At 47.2% G+C, this 26,256-nt stretch overlaps 1 protein-coding gene across 4 annotated transcripts in view; it reads right to left on the bottom strand.

Moving 5' to 3' along the window:
* Positions 1-10,407: 10,407 nt before the first annotated feature.
* Positions 10,408-26,256, bottom strand: part of DGKG (diacylglycerol kinase gamma) — a 203,539-nt gene continuing 187,690 nt past the window's right edge. For 2 of the 4 annotated variants that reach the window (XM_087861478.1, XM_087861475.1), the window contains 4 exons: positions 21,365-23,705; positions 16,469-18,418; positions 11,510-11,656; positions 10,408-11,399 (listed from right to left, as the gene is read on the bottom strand). In XM_087861478.1, the coding sequence (XP_087717604.1) occupies positions 23,607-23,705 (99 nt within the window). In that variant the 3' untranslated portion in view covers positions 10,408-11,399; positions 11,510-11,656; positions 16,469-18,418; positions 21,365-23,606. The remainder of the gene's footprint in view (positions 11,400-11,509; positions 11,657-16,468; positions 18,419-21,364; positions 23,706-26,256) is intronic. The other 2 variants (XM_087861476.1, XM_087861477.1) reach the window with 2 other exon arrangements.

The raw sequence follows: 26,256 nt of genomic DNA on the forward strand, positions 1-26,256 counted from the left end.
TGGGTCTGAAGCAGTGGTTTACAAAGTCACCCAGGTGTCCTGGCTCACAGCAATCAGAATTTTCTTATGCAAAGAACACAATGATTTTTTTTTTAAAGGCGATCACAAAAGCACGTGGTATGGAATTCTCTCACATGCACCCGAGCAATTTAATTAGTAGAAAATGGGATTTTATTTTTTGTGTACATATAAAACCACAACATGAGCACATGTCTGTGAAATAAACAGGCTCCTGAAGACACACGATGGGCTGTTCCTGAGGGTTTTCCACAATTTTTCACCAGGGACTTGTTTTTGCGCTCTGCCATCTGTGGGCTCTCACTAGAGATAGGCAGAGCTGCTGGTGCCAAAGGTTTAACAAAAGTTGATGGGAGAAAACTTAACATTGAGAAAATTGTATCTTTGAGCATAATTTGGACAAGACTCCATTATTCTATTTTAGTGAAGGAACATTTCTTTCCACTTGATGGGACTTCTGAGGTTTCACTGAAGTGCAGCCTGCAGGCTGGGGAGGGCTGTGCTGGATGCTAGGGTGGGGGGTAGGGAGGATGGGAGGCTGTGGGGGGAAGTAGGGCAGAGGAGGGTGAGTTTGGAGGGAGCTGGGTAGGGACCGGGAGTTGGGTAGTGGAGACCCGAGGAGTCTGGATCTGATTCCTTGAGTGAGAGGGAGCTAAGGTAAGTTCTGTAGTAAGGAAGTGACACGTGAGAAGGGGAAATCTGGGAAAGACACGTCTAATGGGTGTGAAGGGTGGCTTGAAGTACATCAGACAGAGAGGTAAGAGGAAAAATAGCTCAGATGCCAGATGAAGAGATGGGGGGAATGGGGAATCAAAAAAAGCTTTCGTTCTAAATACCCCTTTGTCCTGGCCCAAAATGTTCCAAAGTGCAAATGAGGGGCGTCTGGGTGGCTCAGTTGGCAGCTGCCTTCGGCTAGGGTCATGATCCCAGGGCCCCCTGCTCAGCGGGGAGCTTGCTTTTCCCTCTCCCTCTGCCCCACCTCCCCACTTGTTTTCTCTCTCTCCCGCTTTCAAATAAATAAATAAATCTTTGGAAAAAAACCCCAGCAAAGTGCAAATGAACAGGACAGGGTCTACAAGAAGAATGGGGAAGGCTGGCTATGGGCTACTGGCCCTCTGAGTGCCTCAGAATGATTGGCATCAACCCAGCAGGTCCTGCTGCTGCTTTCTGCCTCTGCTAGCTTGCATAGTGGAGGGAGAGCAGAGTTCTTATTCCTCCGGTAAGTGACTAAGCTCGCTGGGGAGGAGGCTCGGATTTGCTTAGACACCTGCCTCCCCCCTCACACAACACCAGAGATTTCATCCAAGAGCCCCTCATGAAGACTGACCCCGAATAGTAGAGGTCAATGCGAGCCATTTTGAGCTCAAGTGCAGGACTGACAAGGAACAGAATTCTGAAGGCTGTTACATTTGTTATTTTAAAAGATTTAGTACATTATTACTTGTTAGGGAGTAGGATCGGAAGTAGAAATTGTTCTTTCAACTGGCAGGCGTGCATATGTATCATGATACTTTAAAAATTTTTAAATTTATGGCCCAATTCCAATCAGATATTTAATAGTCTCACTTTTGTAGAGTTTCCTCAAAATTGTTTGTTTCTGTAAATTTTTTTAAAATCAGTCTTCTTAATTCACCAACATTGGGGATTTGGTCTTGGAAAAGTTCTAAAAACATTTCGAATTATAAAATCATTGTATGCTCATTGTGTACAATTAGGAAAATACAAAAATGATTCAAAATTAACAGGCACCCATAATTCTAGAAATGAATACTGTTAACATTTAAACATATTTCTTCCCTGGCTTTTTTCTTCACTGTTTTACATAATGGAGATATATTTTTTAATATATAACTTTGCATTTTGCCTAAGATTATAGGCAGGTCCCCAGGGCATTAAACACTCCTCAGAAACTCTATTTTTAAGGTTGCCTAGTATGCCTTCTTCTGGTTATAACATCATTTACTTGTTTCCCTGCTGTTGGATATTAGGCTGTTTCCAATGTTTTGAGGTTGAAAACAACACTACCATGACAATCTGTGTGTGTGTGTGTGTGTTTTAGGTTTAGTATAGGTGTGACTGCTGGAGATCGGGCCAGACCCTGTTGCCTATGTCAGATGACAGTCCGCTGCCCCCTTCCCACTGCGAATGACAGCTGTCCGCCGAAGGAAGGGCAGCTCCAGAAGCACCCACCTGGCCCCTGGAAGAGGCAGTAACGCCTAGAGCACAGGGCTGTTTTGTAAGTCGGAGAAGTCTTGTGATTCCACTTTATAATGGGGAAAATCTAAAAGAGAATTCGTTTTCAAAGGAAACATAGAGGTTTTCAAAAAGTCTTTTGAATTGATTGGGTTAGTATTGTGTTGCTTTTACATGTGTTAAATTTTTAAAATTGCATGTGTTAAAAAATAGAGGATCTAATGAGGGAGAGAATAGCAGTTGCTTTGAATAACAAACTAGTAGGAATAAGCAGACGCTGGCTTCCTGAAGTTCTGTGCAGGCTGGCTTTCTGGGTGAAGCAGTCCCCCTGGGAAGGAGTTTTGGGGTCAGCAGATCAGAATTCCGACTCTAGCTGGGCCACGCTGGCCAAGTTGCTTGGGCTCTCTGAGCCTCAGATTCCCCATTTGTGAAATAAAGCAGAAGATGACACTAATATTTTTCACCTGCAGTTTGTTGCAAGGCTTCAAACACCAAGGAAATGGCAGCTAAGGCTGGGCCGTAAGAAGTGGCTGAGGCTTGTTCTTGAACTGGAATCGTAGGTGGGTGTGCCTGACCTCAGGACAGCTCAACCTGAAGACGAGAACTTCCAGAGCAGGGCGACGCAGGGGGAGTCCTGGGTTATATTTTCATAATCTACTGCGGGGACCGAAGTCATCCCCATTCAGGCACTTGCTAAATGGTTGCACCTGTGCACCTTGGGTTTCCTTAACTGATAGTTGGACACTGTGTATTTTTTTGGTTTTTTTTGTTTTTTTGTTTTGTTTTGTTTCAGCCTGTACGCAGGGATAGGGCTGGGCCAAGGGAACACTGAAACATTGCATTCCGGGGTCAGATGCTGAAGAACCCTGCAATCAAACCCGAGGCCATATTCGGAAACAACTGTATCCGATGACAGCTTATTATGGAAGGTTCTGAACTTCTAAGAATTCCTTAGTAGGAAACAAACAAAATACAAAGATCTCTCCCTAATTTTCTGCCACTAGGAATTTTTTTTCTTCCTGACTTCTCCAACCGTTCTGCCTGTGTGTTAAAACAGATCCACGGTGTGTGTGACGCTGGGGTGGGCGGAAGGCTAGCTTCAGAGGGCTGGGGAGATGGAGAAGTTTGGTGTCACTCACCTGCGTTTCTGGGGGGTATACTCTCCATTAGTTAGCTTTCTGGTGTGAGTGTGCGGCCATGTGTTCTCATGGGTTTGGCTCTTCTCAAGCTGTGGAGCAGTGGGAAAGAGAATCTTATGATGACCTATCACATCTGGGATCCCGACAGGCCCACAGAAGGGTTTATTTATTTATTTTTTTAAGATTTTATTTTTAAGTAATCTCTACACCCAACGTGGGACTCCAACTCACAACCCCAAGATCAAGAGCCACATGTTGCCCGAATAAACCAGCCAGGTGCCGCTGGAGGAGGAGGTTTTCTTTAGAATGTTCAAGGGGAGTCTCAAAACCCAGTCTTCATTTGCCCTTGTCTCTGGGAAGGAAAGAGTTACACCTCCTGCCCCCACCGGGACATTTTATTTTTGCAGTTCTTTGAAGTGCCCTCCGAGAGCTAAGCATCAGGCCCAAGGCAGCTCTGTGTATCTTTGCAACAGATTAGAACATACTCACATTTTATTTGCTCACAGAACAAATATTTCCCTTGGAATGAAACCGAGGCAGGCAGCGAAGCAGGATCAGGCAGGACTGGCCATGAAAGACGGCACGCCCCTACCCCCCAGTCCCCAGGGCCAGGGGGCTCAGGGCCTACACCATTGGTTCTCCCCCTCCCCTCATTTAGGCCCTACAGGCTCACAGTGATTGACTAATTGAGTCATTTATTCATTCAGAAATAATTATTGAGGGGCACCTGGGTGGCTCGATGGGTTAAACATCTGACTTCAGCTCAGCTCATGATCTCAGGGTTGTGGGATCGAGCCCAGTGTTGGGGGCTCTGCACTGACAATGGAGCCTGTTTAAGATTCTCCCTCTCCCTCTTCCTCTGCCCCTCCCCCCCACTTGTGCTTTCTCTCTCTTTCTCTTGCTCAAATAAAAAGATAAAATCTTAAAAAAGAAAAAAAAAAAGAAATAATTACTAAGCCCCCACCATGGACCAAGAGCCGTGCAGTTTGCAAAAATGGTAAGAGAAACAGACTCTGTCCTCAGGGGTCTCCTAGTCCGGGTGGGGAGGTAAGATGTTTGTGTACGAATATCTCTAGCCAAGGTGAAAGAGCTAAGTCTTCAGAACTCAGGAGATCAAACGTTCTGAGGTGGATACGTACTCTGTTTCTGTGTTGGGTGTGCGTAAGGGTGGGGGGACCCGTGGAAGACATATGACACAGCCTGTGTGTTGTGTATGTGCCTGTGTGGGGGGGGGGGCTATGCGTGTGTGCATGTGTTTGTGGTGTGGGGGGTGCTGCGTCTGTGTGACGGGAGTAAGTGTGTATGTGTGCAGTAAGTGATGGTGGTGAACACGGGTGTGAGTGTGTGGTAGTGGTGGTGAGAGGTGTGCGCGTGTGATGACGCCGTGTACGGATGCGTGTGTGTGTGTGTGTGTGTGTGTGTGTGTACTTGGTGGTGGTCATGGCGGTGGTAGGACAGCGAGAGGGAAGGCTTATTGGCGAGTGAAGGTGGGGAGGAGCAGAGTGCTGGTGACAGGGGAGGGGGGGGCCCAGCAGGCAGAGGCGCTGTGCCAGAAAAGGCCTGGAGCTGAGAAGACTCTGGAGGGGGTGTGTGAGGGGAGGGTGAGCAGTCAGAAATAAGCTAGGAGGGAGTGTTTCATTTTGATAACTGCTTTCTTACCCAGACAATGGCAGTTTTGCTTTCCCCAGCTGTCCCTCTTCCTGAGCTCGTGTGAGGTTCTTGGTTAAAGGAGCCATTGCCTTCCCTGAGGATCAACCCCAGCTACGACTCAGGCCCCAGGACGCAATCTCCAGGCGATTCCTGGGCCCCTTCTTCACCTGGGTGGCTGCACCAGACGTGGTTCGAAGCGCTTCCAGCCTCCTGAGCTCAGAAGAGCAAAAGCAGATTCTACCGGGCTTGGGGCTGAGGAGGTTTAAAGGCTGGAATCCCCGAGGCACAGGTCAGAAGGAAGGACACTGTGTATCTACCTGCTGGAAAAGCAGGGGGCTTGCTAGCTTCCTCATAATTCACGGGCTACCCTGGCTGGATCTGCATTTTGGGGAGCTTTTTAAAGAACAAACAAGGAGGCAGATGGTAGGAGCTGGCTCCCTTTCTCAAATTTTGGTTTGCTTTTCATTACTTTTCCCTCTCTCGATAGGGACAAAGCTGCTGCAGGATTCAAACTTGGCCAGATAAGAAAGATTTATTTCCATTTTATTAGGCAATGAGCGCAAACTAACATTTAACAGAAAGTCTGATGTTTGCAAGATACATGTCATCTTCATAGTTACCTATGAGGTAAATATTATCATCCCCATTTTATAAATGAGGAAATCAGGGCTAAGAGAGGTAGGGTAAATAGCACAAAATCACTCCAGAACCTCTGCTCTGAGTTCCCCATAACCGGCCAGTCACCTCGCTGGAATGTGAACCCAAGTCTGTTGGGCACCGACACTGTGCTCTTTTCGTAATGCTTCTAGAAGTTGAGGAGGAAGCAACATCCAGTGAAATGATGATAGGTTCAAACCCAAGATCTTCCCTGTACTGTTTACATAGGCAAGCTTGCCTCCCTTCCTTCCTCGCCTCCTTGTCAAATGTCCATCAAGGGCCTATGATATCCATGTCAAACATGGAGCCGGGAGCAGAGAACATACCAGTTAACTCCACGGTCCCAGCCCTCCTAGACCTCCTTCAGTCTGATGGATAATGCCCACCGTGAAACAGGCCGTTATGACGCAGCTGGAGAAGGGCTGTGGGGGTTGGGGGCGGGGCACCAGATGTGGTGGGAGCACCTCGAGGCTCTCTGTCTGGTACGGCAGCCACTCCCCCAAGGCTAGCGCCGTCATGTCCAATAAATACTGGGTTTTGAAGGCTTCGTACAAAAAAATGATGTGAAGTATTTAAGTCTTACATTAACTATTTCAAAGTATTCGAATTATTATTTAAAGTTTAAAATTATTTAAAGTATTTAAGTATTTAATTATTAAATAATTAATACCTTTTATATTGATTACATGTGAAAATGATAATATGGGAAATTTTGAGTTGAAGAAAATATTTTATTAAAGTGAGTTGCACCTGTTCCCTTCTACCCTTTTTACGTGGCTGCTAGAAAATGTAAACTTACACACGTGGCTCACATTATATTTCTATTGAACAGCTTTGCTCCAGAAGAATGGAAACATGGGATGATATTTCCTATCTTAGCACAATGACCTGAGACCGTTTGCCATGTGACGTCTCCAGGAAGGCGCACGAGAGGTGGGTTACACGTTCTCTCCCTTCTCATGACATTTCAGTGGCCGCAGTTCATTGCGGGACACTTGGCCCTCTAATAATATGGAGACGGTGTCTGGTGACAGCTGCAGAGCTTCTGGCTCAGCTCTCTTGAGGAGTTCGTAGTCTTTGGGTCCCACATCTTGAGATGTAACTCTTGTAATCCTCCCCTTCCCTCCCCTCCCCCGCCCTGTGAAACACAGGGCTGGCAATCAAATGAAATAGATGTTGCTTAATGCCGTGGTCCCTAGCCATCTTTGCTTTTCTTTATTGTAGCAAAAGAAAAGCATGTGAAATATTTGGAGTGAAATCTGATGTCCAATACAGTCATTGGATTAAAAGGGAAGACCCACTGGACTAACAATAAGGTCTTTTTCTACATTAGATTCATAAAACTGGGAAAATGGACTAGGAAAACTTGGGAATGGACTAGTCCCACTCAGATGCCCCGTCCTGGGAAAGTGAGGCTCTGAGAGGCTAAGCGGCTTGTGTAGGGTAGCAGAGCCCACGGAGGTGGGTGGGCTTTGGAACCCAGTCTCCTCCCCACCCCAGCACGCCACACCATGCTGCTCATTCTTCTCTGAGATGCTCCCTTTCCCAGCTCCTTCCTCCTTCCTTGTTTGGTGCTCCATCCTCTTCTGCTGCCTTCTCTCTTTCCCTTTGATATAGGGGCGGCAGAAATGGGACTCAAAAAGATCTAGACAGGTTTGAGGATGGGCAGAAATTAACAGGACAAAATGGAACAGAAAAAAGAAAAAGGTTTTTTAAAAGACTTTATTTATTTATTTGACGGAGAGAGAGAGCACAAGCAGGGGGAGCAGCAGGCAGAGGGAGAGGGAGAAGCAGGCTCCTCTCTGAGCAGGGAGCCTGATGTGGGACTCGATCCCAGGACCCTGGGATCATGACCTGAGCTAAAGGCAGACATTTAACCAACTGAGCCACCCAGGTGCCTTGAGAAAGAGCTTGAATAGACGCCCACAAATGAAGCCAGGGAGACTTTCTTGGCCTGAACAGAAGTTCAAGTGAAAAGGCAACATGGATGTGTGGGGCCGAGCAAGGGCTTGGAACCACAGGCTCAGGGCGTGAGGCCTGGCCATGCGGCCTTGGAGAACCCTCAGCTTCCTCCCCTCTAATCACCCTCCCCGAGCTGTGGTGAGGCGTAAACGAGACCACGTTTCTGAAGGGACTTGGTGATCAATGAAGCACCACCCCAGCCCTGGTGACTGGCACTCCCCGGGACGGGGGAGAAGGCTGCTGTGAGAGCCGGATGCGTCCGTGGAGCCCTCGGCTGCCGAAAGTCCAGAGCGCGGGCTGTGGCTCTGCCCTTGTCCACTCGTTTCTGGGGCCCTGTGCTCTGTTCGGTTCTGGGCATCTCATTTTAAGAGGGACCTTGGCAAACTGTTGTTCCAGAGAAAGTCGTAAGAATAGCTTAGGGTCTGAGAATCATGGCATCTAAGGGACGATTTAAGGGTTCAGGGGATGTTTAGTCTGGAGAGAAAAAAAAGAAAAGAGGACGAGGTCACTGTTCCCAGACATCTGAATGCCGTCCTGCGGCAGGGGTGAGATGTATTCTGGGTTGCTAGTGGCCAGGCTGGGGCTCAGGGGATGGCAGTCAATGGGAGGCAGCCATCAGTGGAATAGGAGCCTGCCTAAGGCTCCGAGAACTTCTGGAGGGGCTCCTGGGAAAGGTGGCGGGCTGCCCATTGACCGAAGTCTTGACTCAGAGGTGGCCATGCAGCAGGACAGGGGCTGTCTCTGGCCGAGGGGTCAGACTCGGTGCTCTCCGCAAGCCCTCCTATCTGAGACCACCAGGTTTCCTTCGAATCTCTCTGATCTTTCTTTCTGATCTTCCTTGCCTTCCTTGTTGGCTGTCTTCGACTTTCTGCTCCCTCTGTGAATGGCTGAACGTTTTAGATTCAGAAATACTTCTGTAATAATTGATAGTCTGGTGTAATGGAAAGTAGTAGGGAAGAACGTTTAGAAACAAAGGCAGTTTTGTTACTTTTAAAGGCACACAGTAACCTGTTAAGTGGGGGAAGGAGCAGGAACATGGTCATGTGTGTTAGAAAATCTTGTAAATGCTACAGCAAATGGCTTATTCTTCGCTATTGTTTAAAATGTAAACACAACTGCTAAGGGCCTTTGTTCTTGAATGGACCAGAATTTTCCTTGTTTACTCAATTCCTTCCCTAGCTACGGAGATGGGAGAGAATTCTCACTATAAGAATTCTGTATCAAACCACTTTCTGCATTCATAATTTCAATGTTTTGCTGATTTGGTTGCATCCAATTCTGTACAGGAGGTGTTTTCTTGATTTCTTGACTCCAGAAAAGCCATTTCCTTAAGGAAAATATTTTCCCCACATTGTTAGTGCTGCCGCGGGGCTGGTGAGACCGTAGTGGAATGTGCCCAGTTGAGCCGCCCTGGAGCTACTTCCAGTATTTTGTCCTGCCCCCCCCCCCCATCGCAATGAAGCATCTGTCCCACAGTGCCACCCCCCCCCCCCTACACACACACACAGCCCCACCATCATTTCAGAAAACTCCACCTGGCCTCCACGGCACAAAACAGAACTCGGCAGATCCAGGTGGAAGGGTGGTGGGAATGGGTAGGAGTGAGTAACATTTTGGTGAGTTTCCCTGAGGCCAGAGTCCTTGCCCAGCCCCGAGGACGGCAGCAGGGACACGGAGAAGACAGACTTCAGGGCCTGAGTTCTGGGTCTTTTGGAACACTGTTGGTCAACTGTGGCAGGAAGCACCTGGAACGGCCACGACAATGGCTCTTCGGATCCTGGGACTGGCCAGTCAGGCTAGGCCGGCCAGGGTGATGGGGGCTGAGAAGGCAGCAGAGGCCGGCGAGCAGTGGCTACGCACCCATGGTCTCCTCTGGAGGCTGCCGCATCTCTGTAGGCCCTGTCCCAGAGGCTGCCGGGTTGAGCCCGCACCTCCTTGCCTAGCCCCACCCAGGTGTGACTTTGAACCCTTGGTTCGAGACTGCTTAGTCTGGAGACGAGCCGATGGACCTGTTGTTGGGGTTTACGTTCTGGGGCGGGGGGCCAGCCAACTCTGACGTGCAGTCCTCGGCCTCGCTTCTTCCCAGACCTGTCTCCTCTTCGCGTCTCTCCTGCCTCATGGCTCCCTTCCACAGGCTCCAGTGTCTGAGCTCTGCTAAAGCGTTGGCATGGCTCTGTCCTCCCAGAGTGGTCCTACCCTCCCAGCAGGGTGTGGCGCGGTGGGCCCAAGGACCCATGTACCAACCCAGATTTGAGGGTGCTACTCTCAGAGGCCGTGATTCGGGAGGTCTGACAGGGGCTCAGGAATCCGGACCGCAGGTGTTCCTGATGTTAGCAGGAGAGATACTGCCCCCCCACCCCCCGAGAAATACTGGTTTAGAGGCAAGAGCAGGAACCCTGGGATATGAGAGAAGAACCAGGTTACTTATTATGGTACTTGTTGAGCAAGTTAATTACCATTTCTGAGCCTTTGTTTCCTTATCTATAAAATGCTCATCACTTCATAGGGGAGTTTTCAGATACCAATGAAATGAGGTCTATGAAAGGTTTAGTGAAGTCTTATTTAATTGGCCTCCTCTCCCCCTCCTGCCACACCAGGAAAGTGGCAACAGAGACTTTCCATTCTTCCCAGTCCTGGCGTTATCAGTGGAACCCCTGGCAGTGGGCCCCTGTGATGAGGCTACAGAACAGTCTAGACGAGCCTGCTCGTCTCCAGTGCCCTGTGGTTGATCAGACGATCCTGATTTCTCGAGCAATGGCTTGAAAAGGAACCACCAGGAGGTCAGAGGTCAGCGGTCCACCATTGTGTTTATTTGTAGTAAACCACAGAGTCAGGACACATGTATACACGGTACATGACAGAACAATCCACGGCACTTTGGGCAGGCAGACAGGCAGGCTCGAGCAGGCAACCACCATGACAGAAGAGCGAATCTATGGCTGGAGGAGGCAGTGGGGGTGGACGAGTGAGGAGCGAAGGATCTGGACCCTGGCACTGTGCTAACCAGTCACTGCCTCAGTCTCGGCTGGTAGAGTCTGCATTTATGGGCCGCCGGTGAGGTACGTAAGGACCTTTAGCTTCAACCTATGCCCAGGGTCACCCCCAAACACTGAGGTTTAGCTAAGTTCTCCAGAAGGAAGTGGTGGGAATGGATTCTCTCCTAACACACTGGCAATGAGAAAGGGTAAAATAGGCTTGACATACAGAAGGGAAAATGTTTACATGTCAGGGATCGAGTATGTGTGTTTGTGTGTGTGTATGTGTGTGTGTGTGTGTGTGTGTGTGTAAAGGTGGAGGGCTTATCAAAGAGTTTCTTTGTAGGATTTTGTTTTTCATGTTGGTCCCCCAAATCAGCTGATTTCTGAGCATGATCAATCCTTAAGAGGGAAGGGAAGATTCTTTCAGGGGCTAGGAGGAGCCCTCCAGGGAAGCAGGGCTGGGGGAGGCCTTGGGCCTGGCGGAAGACCCGTGAGGACAAGGAGCCTGCCCCCTCTCCCATGGCCACAACATTCACTCCAAGTAAAGGCAAGGTCACTGAAGAGGGAAAGTCTTTAGAGCCCCCTTGTTTGATAGAGAAAGAGAGGTGCCAGAAGGCTAAAGGACATGCCCAAGGCCATGTGGCTGAGACAGGGCTGTAGCCTACTCCCCATGTTGCTCTCGTTTCCCAGGTGGGATTTCATCCCTCCAATCATCCTGGCACATGGAATGGCTCCCTTCCACAGCAGCCTCTACGGAACAAGTGGCCAGACTTCTCCAAGATAGAAGGGTCTTGCTTGTTTTCTGCAGAGAGAGAAAAGCATCTGTCAGAACCCCTTTAGCAGGCAGCCCCCTATAGGGGGCTTCTTTGGGATTAGGCTTACTGGCTAACAGTAACACTTTCTCAGACATACCTACCGAGTGTTGAGGATGATGGTACAGAGAGGCACAAAAGGTTCCTTCTTCCCATTCTGTGGAAGAGGGCAGCTGTGCTAGAAGCTGGGTCAGCAACTTGCTGTCAGACCCTCTTCTCTTCAGTTGCATCTCCTGCCTCCTGCCATCTGAAGAAGAAAGGAAGAAGAAAATGCTGTAGGTTTTGAAGTCTGCCTTCTTGTCTGCTGACCTGCTCACAGGGCACACTGCCTCTATGAAGACTGTGGCCACCTTGGCAGGTTCACACAGATCCAAAAGGGCCACATTTGGAGCATCAGGCCCTGTCCAAGTGTAGACCTGGCTTGCCTCCTCCCCAGAGGCCAGGAAAAAAGGCTTTGGAGAGGAATTCTGTATATGGACCCATTAGAACCAAGGTTGAATGACCACGATTTGTAACTCAACTACAATCAACAGACCACGGACTTTGTGTGATGCTGGGGTGACATCTAAGGAAGGGCCTTTCCACTGATAGGGGGCTGATTCCAGAACTCCCTGCTCAGTGGACTTTTTGTGTGAATTGAGGTGGTCGGTCTGAAATTGCGACTCCAGTAGGATTATACTTGTGGGTTATTGCTTATTCTGTTTTTGTTGATTTCACAGACTTCAAACCCACTTCACTGCCATGGCCTCTGGTCCCTTCTTTGTTCCTGATTCTGTTGTTTTCATACTGAAGCTAGTACCCTCTGGTCTGGGATGTTCAGCTACGTTGTTTTGCATTAAACTTCCCAAGGGTTCTATATCCACAAAGGTGCTCTATGCCAGAGATGCGACTCCAAAGGTAAAGAGAAAAAGAGTAGTCCTGAACAGATGGGTTTCAGTTAGACACTGGAGATAATTCCTTGATGGGAGAAGCTGCGAGACACTCCAATACATCCTGAAATTGGGCTCTGGACTATGTTCTCTGATCTTTCCTGGGCCTTTTCAGCACAGTCTTGCCTGGAGATAACAAAGTGGGCAAATGTCTCCTTAAGATCCCTGTGATCCTCTGATTTTGTATGAAAGCTCTAAAAATAGAATCACGGGAGAAAAGGGAAAAGAAACATCATGAGAATAAAAGAAAGAAGAAAAAGTGGAAGAAGAGGGTGGAGGTTGGGAAAAGCAGAATGTGATGGAAAATGGTGGGGAATAAGCAAGAGAATCATGTTGAAACAGGTTAAGGAGTTAGGGTCCAGTGCCTGTCAAATAGATGTTGCTTAATAACACAATATTTATTGACGGGTAAATGAACAAATGTACAAACTACCCTCTCCAGCCCCATCTGACAGGTGTGAAAGCTGAGACATAATCTGACACTTGCCCAAGTCCCTACTGCTCCTTGGTGTCAGGCAGGAAGCAGCAGGGAGAGGAGCAGAGGGGGCAGAGGGCATCTCCCCACTTCCCTTTGGGATCGAAGCGCCTTGGGTCACAGCCTGTGAAGCTCAGGAAGGAGAATGAGGAGACACAGGCTGAGCTCCTCCATCTTGTCTGGCACTGCCCTGAGGTGCTCAGGCTTGGAGTGACTGGGGCAGCAGAGGGGAGCCCATGACGGCCAAGGGCCCCATGGCTCCTCCCCCTCCTTTTCTTCCCTCAGTGGCAGGAGAAGAACCAAATCCCTTCTCCTCTTGGGAGCTATGCAAAACATCCACTGAATTTGGAGGTTGGGTTCATGGCCTTCCCTTTCTTTCTCTTTCCTCCCTTCTCTTTGAGTTTCCAGGGTGCAGTTCCCCAAAATTTCCTAAAGTTTCTTTCCTCCCTCAAGATAATGGCATCTGGGAGAGGATGGGAGTTTTCACCCAGTCATTGGGAGGCAGGATCAATTTCTTGCCAATGGAAGCACTTGAAAGATCTCCATAAATGTTTTGTTTCTTCCTTTGGGGGAAGAGGAGGGTTTCCATCTATTTTGTCTCTCTCTGCCCTAGACCTGGCTCACAAACATCTCAGAAGGGGCACTGGAGAGGGAGTCCTCTGAGATGCCAAGGTGGCTTCGGCCCTTACGGCTCTCACCACTCCTCCGGGGTGACTGAAGCCGTATGGGCTCCTCATAGACAAGAGCTGAGAGAAGGGGGTTGTGCCAGCGTGAAGGGGCTCAACACAGGCAGGTGAATTCTGTCTTTTAGATACTATTTCTCCCTCTCAGGAAAACTGTGCCAATTTGAATCACTGGGATTTAGGAGGGAATGCTGTGCTTCCTTCTCCCTGCTACAAACCCACTACGGAACAGGAGTACAAATCAGCCTCTCTGTTCTGAGGAGACAGAGGAGAGAAAAATCACATTGCCTAGACAAGGCAAATGCGAGCATGCTCCTGGGGAAGGCCTGCCAAGAGCTCTTATATAAGCTCCAGTGAGCTCATGTGTTTTCTCGCCCATCAGCGGATCCTGGGCTTCAGGGCCAGGGGTGAGGCTGGAGGAGGGAGCTCAGGAGAGACTGTGTGCTTCCAAAGAGGGGGCACTCTGGGAAGAAAACACATTCCTACTCTCAGGAGGATGGAAACACGAGTCAGTCAACAGAGACTTACATTCCTCATGGCAGCAACGTCATGAAAAAAGAAGGTGGTGCTTGTTCTTATGAACCTCATGGTGTGGGGGAAGGGGTTGTGGGGTGGGGTGTTTCTTAAGCCAAAAAGAGGTAGATGTGCGCTGGGGGTATGGATAAGGATGCTTTTCCTCCTGATGCGTGGAAAGCCAGAAGGGTGCTCAGTTAGGTCCACCCACCACAGACTGGGTATCAGGCCTTGATTTCCAGTTGTTGTGGCCACCTAGGCTGTTTTGAAAAGAAACTTATTTATTGACGGAGACAGGCTGAACGTGCTGTCACTCATTTTGCCTGCTTCTCTTCTGGAACGTGCTGTCACTCATTTTGCCTGCTTCTCTTTTGTTTGGCAGAATCACTGAGCGGGCAGATTTTTGTAAGCAAACTACCCAACTACCTTGCCCGCCATCTTGCCCAGAACCACTGCAGTTGGATTGCCCTGAACCCAGCAGCGAAGCACAGAGCAAGTGGAACGATATCTGCTTTCCTTACTCTTTGCCTACTGAAAATGACATCTTACCCTGCATAAGTGAGCCAAATCTTCACGCTTCCAGACGTTCTCTGGGGAGTTGATGCACTTCCAGCTCAGTTATGCCCCAGTGGAGGGGGAGGACCTGTCTGTACATCTCGGCAGCTTATCCCCCCGCCCCACCCAGTCTAGCGCCATGTTCATCACATGGTGGGGGCAAAACCCACAACTGTCTTTTCTGTGATTAAAGGAATCAACAGACAGAGTGTTTTACTGTTTTACCTGCCCCAAATAATACTGTGCCCAGTCTTTCTGTAATTACCAATGTTTTAAATAATTTTTATTTCAAAAATAAGAACATGCACCGTTCAGGTAAATTTCTCCCTCCTCCAAGGGCTTCACATTTTCTCTCTGGCATCATTAGTGCTTATAACACTTCCCCACTGCATGTCTTCTGAGAATTTAGTTAATGTGTTGACTTTCCTCTCTCTAGATCAATCAGGAACATTCTGAATACAGCTAAGACCTTCCTTGGGCTCCACCCAAAACTTTCTCCTCATTAGTGTTAGAGTGATGTCCTGATTAACTTCTATTTGTGATTGAGAAATGACCGAGCTTACCAAGAGCACCCAGACATCTTCTGACAGCAGTGTGTTTGATATACACAGCCTTTCCCACATAAGGAAGGACGTGTAAGTATTTTGGTGTGAGATGTCATGACATCTGTAATTTACTTTAAAATACTTCAGTAAAAAAAAAAAAAAAGTGAAACCGGTATGGCAAAATGATAATGACTGTTGAATCTAAGTGACAGGTGTATGTGTTCTTATACTCGTGGCTCTGCTTTTCTGTATGTTTGAAAATTTCCATAATAAAAAGAAATTATTCCCAGATATTCTAATTCAAGAAAATTTATTTAACCTGGATGGCCATGATGGGAAGCTTTAAGAGGTTGACAGGGAGAGGGAGGGAGGTGGGATTACTTAATCCTTTCAGGTTTATCATCATTACCTCCATGCCTAGTGGTAGCAGCGTATGATGACTGCAAACTCCAAACAGCAATGTAATGATATCCTCTATTATTAACACCTTCCATGGATGTATGTTGCTCTGAGTTAAAAGATTTAGTTAGTTCTCAATCCTTTTACCTCAAAAATGTTGGGGAGAGAGGAAATGTTCACCAAGAAAAGTTTTCTTGAAGACCATGCCATTTTCTGGTAACCAACTGGTACCAGTTTTCTTAAAAAATAAAAAAAGAACCCGGGGTGTCTGGGTGGCTCAGTCATTAAGTGTCTGCCTTCGGCTCGGGTCATGATCCCGGGGTGCTGGGATTGAGCCCCGCATCAGGCTCCCTGCTGAGCAGAAAGCCTGCTTCTTCCTCTCCCTCTCCGCCCGCTTGTGTTCCCTCTCTCGCTGTGTCTCTCTGTCAAATAAATAAAATCTTTAAAAAAAATTTAAAAAATAAGTTCATTAGTTACTTTGAAAGTACTGATGTTTAATTCCTCAAGAGAAAACTCATACTTTCTGGAGTCTTTTTCTGGATAGCCATTTACATTGTAAAGTTTAGAAATTAATTTCCTTTTGTCTTGTCTAAGGAAAAAAGAAATTATCATTTTATTATCCCTCACCTTGTAATTCTTGCTAAGTTTCCATTTTTAACAGGATTTTTTGGGTTCTTCTGAAAAGGAAAAAGTTCAAAAAATTTTTTTGCATCTTTACGTCTCCTTTACTGAATTCAGACTACTGTTTGACTACCTGACCTCATTTCACTTGCTCCTGATCCTTACTACGCTCTCTGTGTCCTTTAAGGTAGTCTTTCACATTATGTGAACACCCTGATCTGGTGAGTTTTTACCAGCTGTCCATTGTTGACTGTCTGCCGGCTGAGTAAGGTCCTAGGACAAGGCCCAGATGGCTCCTCGGGGAGAGAAGGGCGAAGGGAGGGTCAGGTGCGCACGTACCTTCTGCAGCCCAGATCTGCTCCTTCTCAATGGGCCTCTGCGGCCGGCCAGATGAATGTGGTTTCCCACTCCAGCTTTGTGGACTTGGATTTCCAGTTTGAGAAGGAAGCCAGTGAGTTGTGCGCATGGGACGGGTTTAGGGTAGTAAATCCCAGCCACTGTGCGGGGAGCGCAGAGGAATTCGCAATGGCACTGCACGCATAGACGTGGCTTTGAAGGCAGATGCTGGTAGATCTGCTGCTATGAGATTTGCTCTGTTTCTCGGTTTCCTTGTTTGTCAAGTAGGGAAGTGTATACCACCAACTTCATTAGAGTTCCTGTGAAGTTCAACAGTCTCATCAAAGTAACAGGTCTGGGACCACGCAATAAGTGATAGTTCTCTACTAACAACTTCATTAATGCCTGGACATGTCCATCTTACCATTAACTCAAACTTAAGTTGCTTTTTTAAGAAAAAAGGATTTGTCGGTCCTTTCTTTCATTTTTGAACTATAGTGCTCAGCTCCCTTGCCCAAATAAATCTGCTAAAAAAAAAAAAATCCAGTTCTCCATGTCTTTTCATCTCTTGAATCTGTACCTTATTATGCTGACCTCTTACTGTGTTATAACTCTGCTTCTGCTGCCTTTGTATCCTTTGTCCATTCTGACCTGATGGCTAAGAAGTAGATTGCAAATATTTCTGTCTTTCTGTCCAAGTTGAATTTCATATTTTCTGAATCATGAAACTGCCCTCCATGTGACCTAGAAAGCCCTTTGATGATCCATATTTAGCTGTGTCCATCATTCAACAGATGTCTGGGTAGTTAGAGGCCCCCATGAGCTCCCTCTACATCCTGTGGTTTCAAGTTCCTGAGTTGTTAGTTAAAAAGCTTTCATCGCCTCTAGCTCCCCTTCCCCTACCCATTCCGGGATAGAAGGACAGATACCCACTTTAGCTATTCATTCATTTAACATATATTTTTTCGTTACCTACTACATGCTTGATACTGGGTTATATGTTCTCTTCTTTGCTTCCAACTTGCATTTTCCTAATTTGGAGCATTTAGAGTTGTCCTCCCGTTTTCTGATTATTTCTTTAGAATCTGCACTGAGCATCCAATCATATGGGCTCTCCTCGCTACAGCGCTTCCTGCCCTTTGGGAGACTCGAAGCCTTCGCTGCAAACTCTGGGGCCTTGCTATAATGTACCCGCCACTGCAGCCACAGAGCTCAGGATGACGTCGGTTTGTCGTGGGCTCCACCTAAGGGAGTTGAGCCAGCAGATGAGGCCGCGGGGCTGGGCTTGCCCTTCTGCACCAGGGGCATGAGGAATGAAGTGGTGGCCAGGGTGGGTGCCCCGTGAGTCAAGCCGTTGATTTTCAAACACCCTTGGTTTTCTGTGTCCCTGGTTTCCCACAGAGATCCCCGCGAGGAAAGATGCCTGCTTTTTGAGCTCTCTGGATCTTCCCATGAGATAGCTACTCTTGGCATCTGAAAGGCAGCCTGCCATTCTGTTCTCCTGTGGAATACAGATGGCCCAGCCCACGCCTCTCACTAATGAGGAGCCCATGCAGAGCCTTCTTGCTGGAGGCTCCCTTCAACAACACCAGCCCTCCTTGCCCGTGCAGGCCAGTCACCGTTGACCATGGCATTTACGGCTGAGAAGGCTGCTTGCTGCTCTCCCACTCACAGAGTTGAACAGAAAATCTATCGGGGAGCCCTGGGAAATGAGTCCCATTCCACTAGAATCTGAAACACTGAAGATGAAGCTTGGGCTGCCAATTTGATTGCAGCGTTGAGGTTTGGGGTTCCAGCTGTCCACGGAGGCTGCTGAGTTTCAATGTGAGCGAACACTGGAAGTTCTTCAGTAGGACATGACGAGAGGCTGTACAGAGGTGGGCCTGGCAGGTCAATCTGCCGATGCTGCGAAACCCTCACTAGGGTTGGGAACTGACGAGACGGTTAAAAGCACTAAAGTATAGTAGAAAAAGCATACATTTTTGGTGAGACAGATGCATGTCAAGTCTTAGCGGTTACTACTTCCTACCTTTTTGGCCTTGGACAAGGTATTTCACCCTTCTATGCGCTAATTCCTTTATCTGTGAAATAAGTACAATGCCCATGTCATAGGCTGTTCTGAGGATTAAATGGGACAGCACATGAAAAGACCTTAACGTGGTGCCTTGTACCCAGTAAGCAATAAATGGGAATTTCCTTTTCTTTCTCCTTTTCTTGTTTTCTCTCTCTAGTAGAAAGTTGAAAGACATACTCCAGCACGAAGGGACATCAAGGTGTGCTACAAACAATGGCTCCATGTGAAATTCTATACAATTCTGCTCTCTTGTTTTATCTAAAACTTGATTCATATTTGAGACGTGGGATGGTTTCTTTTTTCCTCGTTATTGCAGGTCAGATGCAGGTCTGATATTTGTGACTGGAAGAGTTCCACACTGCCAATATGGACCCCAATAGAAAGGCAGAACCTCTTTTGGTCTAAAGACTGTACCTCATTCCCTTAACTCTCCAAGCTACTGAGGGGAGATCACCATGACTAGCTGTCAGCAGAGGATGTCAACAATTCTGGTCAATCCTGCCATGTATTAGGTGTGGTCTAACTGGTTAGTACCCACTGATCCAGAAATCTCTCTGGGAGTCATTTTCATTCTTTCAGAAAACAAGGGACACTGAGGTATGCTAGTTCTCAAGGAAGTAACAGATATTGATTTAACATTGTTGCTGACAAAAACAGTTTCAATTAGCTTGTTGGACACGGTAGATCAATCATTGTTTGTTCCTCTCCCACCCAGGTCAAGGCCCTTCCCATAAGAGCGGGTAACTGTCCATTCCCCCGGAAGGCAGCCCCTTCCATATTTGGCCAGTTCCAAAAGCAGTCATTAAATTAACTACAAATCAACCTCTCTATAACTGGGCTGCTTAGACCTGGATCTGTTCTCTGGAGCTACACAGATGAAGTCTGACTCCCAGCAGTATCATGTGTCCCCAGTCCCTCACTCCCCACCTCCCAGATCTTTGATTCTTGCTTGAAAACATGTAGAGGGGAACAATAAAAATAGTTAAGCAATCACATAGAAGAAACTAAAGAGCGTCTTAAGACTGGAGACTCCTTGTCCTAGAGAAGTACTTTTTGGACCATTATTGCTGAGGACAGTTACTTGTGTGTTCCTATCTCCCCTGAGAACAAAAAGAAGAAATGGTGGGCATAAGGTCGTGTTTCTAATCTACAGATGTTGGCAGACAAATAAAGGACCCCTATGATTCTTTACTGCGAATTCTTAGAGTTAAGCCTTCTATATCTCTCCCAGAAAGGGAGCTAGTACTTGATCACAGAACTCTGTTTTCAGGGATCATTTTATGGCTACTAGCATTTTGTGAAACACATCTTAGGAAATTAGGGTCTCAGATATGCTGTGGGGACTTAGACATTTGAAATAACTTCCTGATTGGTTGTTGTTGGATCCTGGAACTGGTGGCCAAGGAACACTATGAAGTTTCCTTCCTTGGAGGGTTGGTAGCCTCTTCCTCCCTCCCACCCACCCCACTCCCCTCTCCCCTTCTCTCTCCTTTTGATATTAGCATTAGGCACCCACTTGCCTGGGAATGTTGAGGTGTAGGCCTGGGACATAGGGAAATCTGGAAGTCTAGATCCTTCCCATCTTCATGAGTCTATTTTTATGGACCCAATTGTGGTGCGTTCCACGGAAGGTACAGCCTAGCTGGGACAGGAGGTAACTGAGGGTTTTGGCCAAGAGGAGAGGGGGCTAGAGATGGGAAAAGTTGATGCAATTATTTTTGTCAGGAATTGGAACCAAAGCAGCAGGAGAGAGTAAGTTTTAAGACTCTGGCAAAGTAACTTCCTAATCTGTCACTGAGTATGTGTAAAAAAGTGATTAGTGGGTCTCTATATTTATCGTGATTACTCACAAATATGTAATTTGCATAATATATACAGCACATTAAGTACTATGTCACCTTATATAATGTGCATATGTATAATGTATATGCATGTTATGTAACGCCAGTCTGGAGGCTCTTCCAGATTCTGCCAAGTATTTCCTAATTTATTTGGCAATTTTAACATATCTTTTCCATCTGTGGAAAGAACTATCTTGAGAGGAGCTGGTCTCTGACCTGAAATATAATCATTCTACTAAGCCTATCTCCATTCTCAACTCACTGGAGGAAATCCACAAAGACCAAACCATAATGAGATGCAACTCTCAGCTCAATTGTCCAGGGACAACATGATGTATTGAAGATTTTCTGTTTCCTTACTTTTATTGCTGGTGGGGTAGAACCGTGGGGGCAGGTGAGAACATGTCTGTGGCATGGTCACAGTCAGAGTAGGATGAAGACTAAGGGACTGGATTCTGCCCTGATTGCCTAACTGTGTGACTTTGAGAAGTCACTGAGCCCTCATTAAGTTTCACTGTCTCATTATTAAGATTGTGATATTAATACCTTCTTCATCAACCTCTGAGGTTGCTGGGAGGCCCACTATGGTGAGGTACTCTACAGGAAGAAACCATGGTCACAGTAGTTAAGGACTGAGTTGCAATTATCACTTTAAACAATAACACTAGACTTACTGAGGTTATCAAATTGGAAGTACTATTCCACTGCCTTGTTATGCTCTGTGGCTCTAGGGAGGCCTTGGGACATGTCTCTCAAGCAACACTGCAAGTCCTAGGCACTAGACTAGAACAGGCAGGGGCCACTCTGACCTGTGAAGCTCTGAGACTCAGTTTCACCTGTCCACAGTGCCACGTTTCAATAGCCTCAATCTTGGGGGAATCAGGATTGAAACACATGGAAAAACTTCTGTAAATGTCTCAGAACTGGTGACCTCAAATCTGAACCTGCCTCTGTTTCAAAATCAAGTGGCTTCCAAGATAGTACCTGTTGTTACTCTGGAACTTGTTGGTCCGTCCCATCACCAAGGATCCCAGCGTTCAGGACTTTCTTCAGGGGGCCTGGTTTTCCCCTCACCCACTGTTCCGCACTGTTGGGTCCAGCAGGATGGTCCTAGATGATTGCTTCCTTCGGAGTTAGGATCAGGGTGTACACGCAATCTTAATTTCCCTTCTTTGTGCAAAGTTCCTGACTCAGTGCAAGGAGGTTAGAGAGAGCTCAGTGGAGCGATGTCGAGTGGGCCCACGTGTCCTTTTAAGAAATCTCAGAGGGGATGGAGGTCCAAGGAGCAAAGGTGCCAAGGCAAATGGTTCTGTCTACTAACGGAGCTCTACACGGACTTGCCCTCGGGAAAGAAGGGTAATGCTGGCACCAGCTGCATGAAGCCCACTGAGCTCTGCCGGGACCCTTCTGGGTACTGGCTGGCAGCACCTTGCAGAAGGTGCCTTGGTCCTTCTTGTGAGTCTCCAACTGAGGTCATCCCTGCAGCCAGAGGTGCTTCCAGACTAAGAGGCCATGATGACCGTGATGAGTTGACATATGGAGAGTTTAATCTGATGATCTGTCTAGTGCCTTCAACCCAGACCAACTTCTTACCAGTTCAGGCCAGAGAGAATCTCTGGGAAGCATCATGAGGGACTCATTTCCTTGTGTGGGCCTGTCCCATCCACACATGTGCTACACATTCATTCTTCCCTGGAAACCTGGATTTGAATGGAATAATTTCTCAGTGATCAGAAATGACCCTATTCTAAGACATGTGGGTTCTTCTCTCTAATAAATATCCTCTTAGTGGCACCTATTCCCAAACCACATTAGTTAAGACACCATGGACAAGTCTCTTAACTTTTCTGAGACTCACTGTCTCTATCTGGCAAATGGGAGAGAAAATTCTGTCCAGTGTATCTTTCGTGGCTGTTTTGAGAATCCAGGATAGGAATTCTCAGTCTCTTTATGATTAGAAGCTGTTTTCATTTACCTTAAATCTCATGATCGCCATAGGGAAATGTGTTGACAATGAAATGGTGGAATGGGGGAGTAAGAACCTTCTTTTTCTTTTCCGCTTTCTGTTCCTATTCTATATATGCTTTTTTTTCAATCAGGAAAAGTCCATCAGTAAATAAATATTTATATATATACATATATAAATATATATGCTACATATATGTACACACACATAAGACCACCAGAAGGGCCCTCAGGTCATGCTCTGGGAGTGGTAGGTGCAAAGAGGCAGGTGGCAACCACCTGATGGTTTGTCTCCTGGTCTTCTGAGCAAAAGGCCCTTCCTTCTCATCTTCTCTGCCTTCAGGAATAGTCTGCCACCAGGGCTTGGAGCTCAAACAGGAAACACGCTTTGGCTTGAAAAAGAAAGAAACTGGGGGTGGTTTTTTTTTTTCTTCCCTTTTTACACAATATTATGACACCAATTTGAAAAATAAATCCCAGTTTCTCTGCTTTCCCTCCCAGGTGTTCACAGAACTAAGAAAATAAATACCACATCTAAGGTGTGCTGTGAAGGCAGCTCTGGGGGCTCTTGGAGCCGTGTCTAAACAAACACACAGCCACCAGGAGAAGGCTTTGGGAAAATAACAAGTGCCCACTGACAGTGTGGAGAACCGAGAATGGAAACACAGCTTTCCACAGCCTTTCTGCCTCCTCAGCAAGTTCAGGGAGAAGTTGCTGCTTGAAGGACAACTAAGAAACCAACGTGCGCTTGCCGAGCCCTGCCAAGGGTTATGCTCTGAGAGTTGGAGGCCGTTTGTCTCTGTACAGAGGGACCTTTGTGTCAATTCTCTGGAATGGGAGCTCTTTCCCTTGGCCACATCCGATCTCCACAGAGGCAGGAAACCTGCAGCCTGCTTCTTGTGAGCGTCCGTGAGGGAACTCACAGGACTGGTGGGAAGAAAGGGGGATTTCTCCTTCAGTCTCAGAAAGTCCCACTCGTGGCCTTCTGGGAATGTGGAGGTTGCTGTACAAGCCAACCACACCCTGGTGGGCCCTAAGTTCCTATAAAATTTTCGGTTGATACTGGCTCTGTTGGGGTGTGGCCATTGTTGAAGTAGAGAGAATGTACGGCAAGATGAAGATTTCTTCCTGATGGGTGGCTTTGCTTCCACTGGTTAGAGATGAGTGTGCGTGTATGTGCGTGTGTGTGTGTGTGTGTGTGTGTGTGTGTGTTACAGTCTCTTGTTTTCTCTCTTGGTTTAACTGGCATTTGACATATTATTTAGTCTTTTGAACGGCTCTTCCTCCTCAGTGAAAAGAAGCTGCTCTTCTGGGGAGGCCCCATCATCATAGGCGCTTGATTCTTGTGAGTAATTTTAATCTAAAAGCAAAGAGGCATAAACGAATTAGTGGCATACAAATCCCAGTAACCTATGAGAGAGGGAGTTGCAGAGGGAGGAAGGAAGGCCAGCTTTGGGTTGGAAGGAGCCCCATGCAGAAGGACGACTGTCCTTGAACAGCTTCAAAATTGGCAACTGGACCCTCACTGGGCCTGGAGTTTGGCACTGCTGGAAGTGAGGGGCGGAAACACTGGGGAGAGACAGGTGTGAGCTTCCCACGTGGTGATCAGCTCGCACCTGTCTTGTGTCCTTGCTATTCATAGATTCTCAAAATGTCACAGCCGGAGGAGACCTCAGGGACCATCTCATTCAACCTCTCTACAGGACAGATAAAGGAATGGAGGCTCAAGGTTCTGTTGAGCCTTGGATTAGCCTAAGGTCACACAGAGAGAGCAGAACAGCTGGAGTCCGGTTCTTTGGATTCCTAGCTTCCACTGCTCCTGGCCCGTGTCTGTCCAGGCTATGCGGTGATATCAGCCAGTCAACTTCGCGTGAACCTAGAGGCTTCAGTCTGACATCTGACCCCAGCCACATCATGTGGAAAGTTTCAAGTGAGTCCCTTAGGTGTTTCCTCTTTTCTTAGCTTTCCAGGAAAAAACCAACTTTCTTTTTAAAAGCTCCTTCTTCTTCTTCTTTTTAATTTTGGTTTTATGAGGTTTTTTTCTCCTGCAGACTTTGTCAGTTGGAAGTGAAAGACACTGGTGAATTCTCATTTTTGCCTTTCTTCCCAACCTTTTCCTCAGGGCATGGCTCCAGAACACGAAGTCCCTATTTGAATGTGGCCTGATGACCCTGGACATTACTAATCTGCATTATCAGTCCATCAGCATTTATCAAGCGTGACACATGTCCAGAGTAGGAAGGTGATGTGGGAAGAAGGCACTTAGGATTCAAGGACCTGGGTTTGGGTCCCTGATCTCCTGCTTCTTTGCTGTGAGACTTTGGACGAATCATTTAACCTTCAAAGCCATGCTTGCTCAACTGTAAAATGAGGGTAATAACATTTGTCCTGTTTTCCTCACAAAGTTTGTTGTGAAGATCAAATGGGAGACTGTCCAAGAAAGCCCGCTGTGAACTGTAAAATGGGATGTAATGGTTAGTTAAATAATTGTTATCTTACATTGGAGGTGAAGGAGAAAGATGTATGAGCTCATTCTCGTGGTTTCTATGTTATTGGGAATGACAGTGTGGCCACAGAGAACCACAGAAGAACTCTTGAAGAGAGAGACCCATCCACAAGTTTAAATTAATGTAGGGATAGCCCAAATGGTGTCAAAAAGAAGCTAGGTAAGGAAGGAGAAGAGTCTGGGTGGAGCAACTGAAGAAGAGTTTAAAGAGCTGAAGGAAGCGAAGGAGATGTACTGGTGAAAAGAGAAAGGGAAGGCACTGGGTGGAAGGGCCACGTATGAACTGGTTGAGTGCAGGGCAAAGGATGAGAGATGAGGTCAGGGATGCAGGAGGGGCAGTTAGTCTAGGGTTTTAAAAGGGAGGTGGCGGAGGCTGGGTTTAATGTGAGGTAATGGGGAACCATGATAACTTCTACACTGGAGAATAACAACACGATGAAGAAAAGAGTTCCAGGGAAATTATTCCACAGCTCTTGTCAGGGTAAGTTGGAGTGGGGGAGACTCTGGCTAAAAGGGTACTACGGCAAGCCAGGTTTAAATTTAGAAGTCCCCAGGATATGGAAACACAAGGATGAAACCAAAAGACATTGTGGAGAATTTGCCTAACCTGGGTGATGGAAGCTTCAAATGACTCTTACGCTGGTTTTCACCGCTTGGGAGCCCCAGAAGGGGAGGACATCTTTCTGTCTTGTGGCAGTCCCCAGAAGAGCAAACCAAGATTATATGAAGTAACATTTTCTGTTATGGGCCTTATTATGGGCATTATGTTTATTCCAGAATTCATGGAAATGAGGCATAGACGAGGGACTCTGACAGAGCTTGTCTGTGGCATGTGATTTAGCACTAACTGACTAGAGTGACTCGTGCCACACGTCCTTGTGTCGTGGTGAGCCCTTTCTCATTCCTGGGCACCAGGGCCCCCTATAGGGAAGAACTCCATCTTCTTCACCATGCTACTCCCTGAACCAGTGCCCAGCCCTTTGACTACACAGGCCGTGGAAGTCCTAATGGATGAGCACGACGCAAGAGAGAGAGAATGTTCTGGCAGTGGAGATGGTTATGTTTGGGGCAGACAGTGGCAGCTGATGCTCTGCCTACATTTCCCGCTGAGAGAGCCCATTTTTTTTTTTTAGATGATTGGAAGACCCTTACTTCTCCTTTTTCTTTCTCTAGCTGAGCAGTTTATTTGCTTTTTAGCACCTCCGGAGCAAAGAGGAGGAAGTGAAACTCAGATCCCTCCCATTTGGTTTTTCAGCAGTTTTGACAAAGGTCTTTCTCGATGGGGTAGGAGTTTGGAGATGCCGGCTACCCTGAGATTTTGATGCGGTTTGTGGGTTCTAGTGCTGTAGGTAACTGAGAGCGCACCGTAGGTACATACACTGAAGGTAAGAAGGAGGGGATCATA

This window comes from Ursus americanus, chromosome 4, assembly GCF_024610735.1.
Source record: "Ursus americanus isolate L20-20 chromosome 4, mUrsAme1.1.p, whole genome shotgun sequence".
Taxonomy (NCBI): Eukaryota; Metazoa; Chordata; class Mammalia; order Carnivora; family Ursidae; genus Ursus; species Ursus americanus.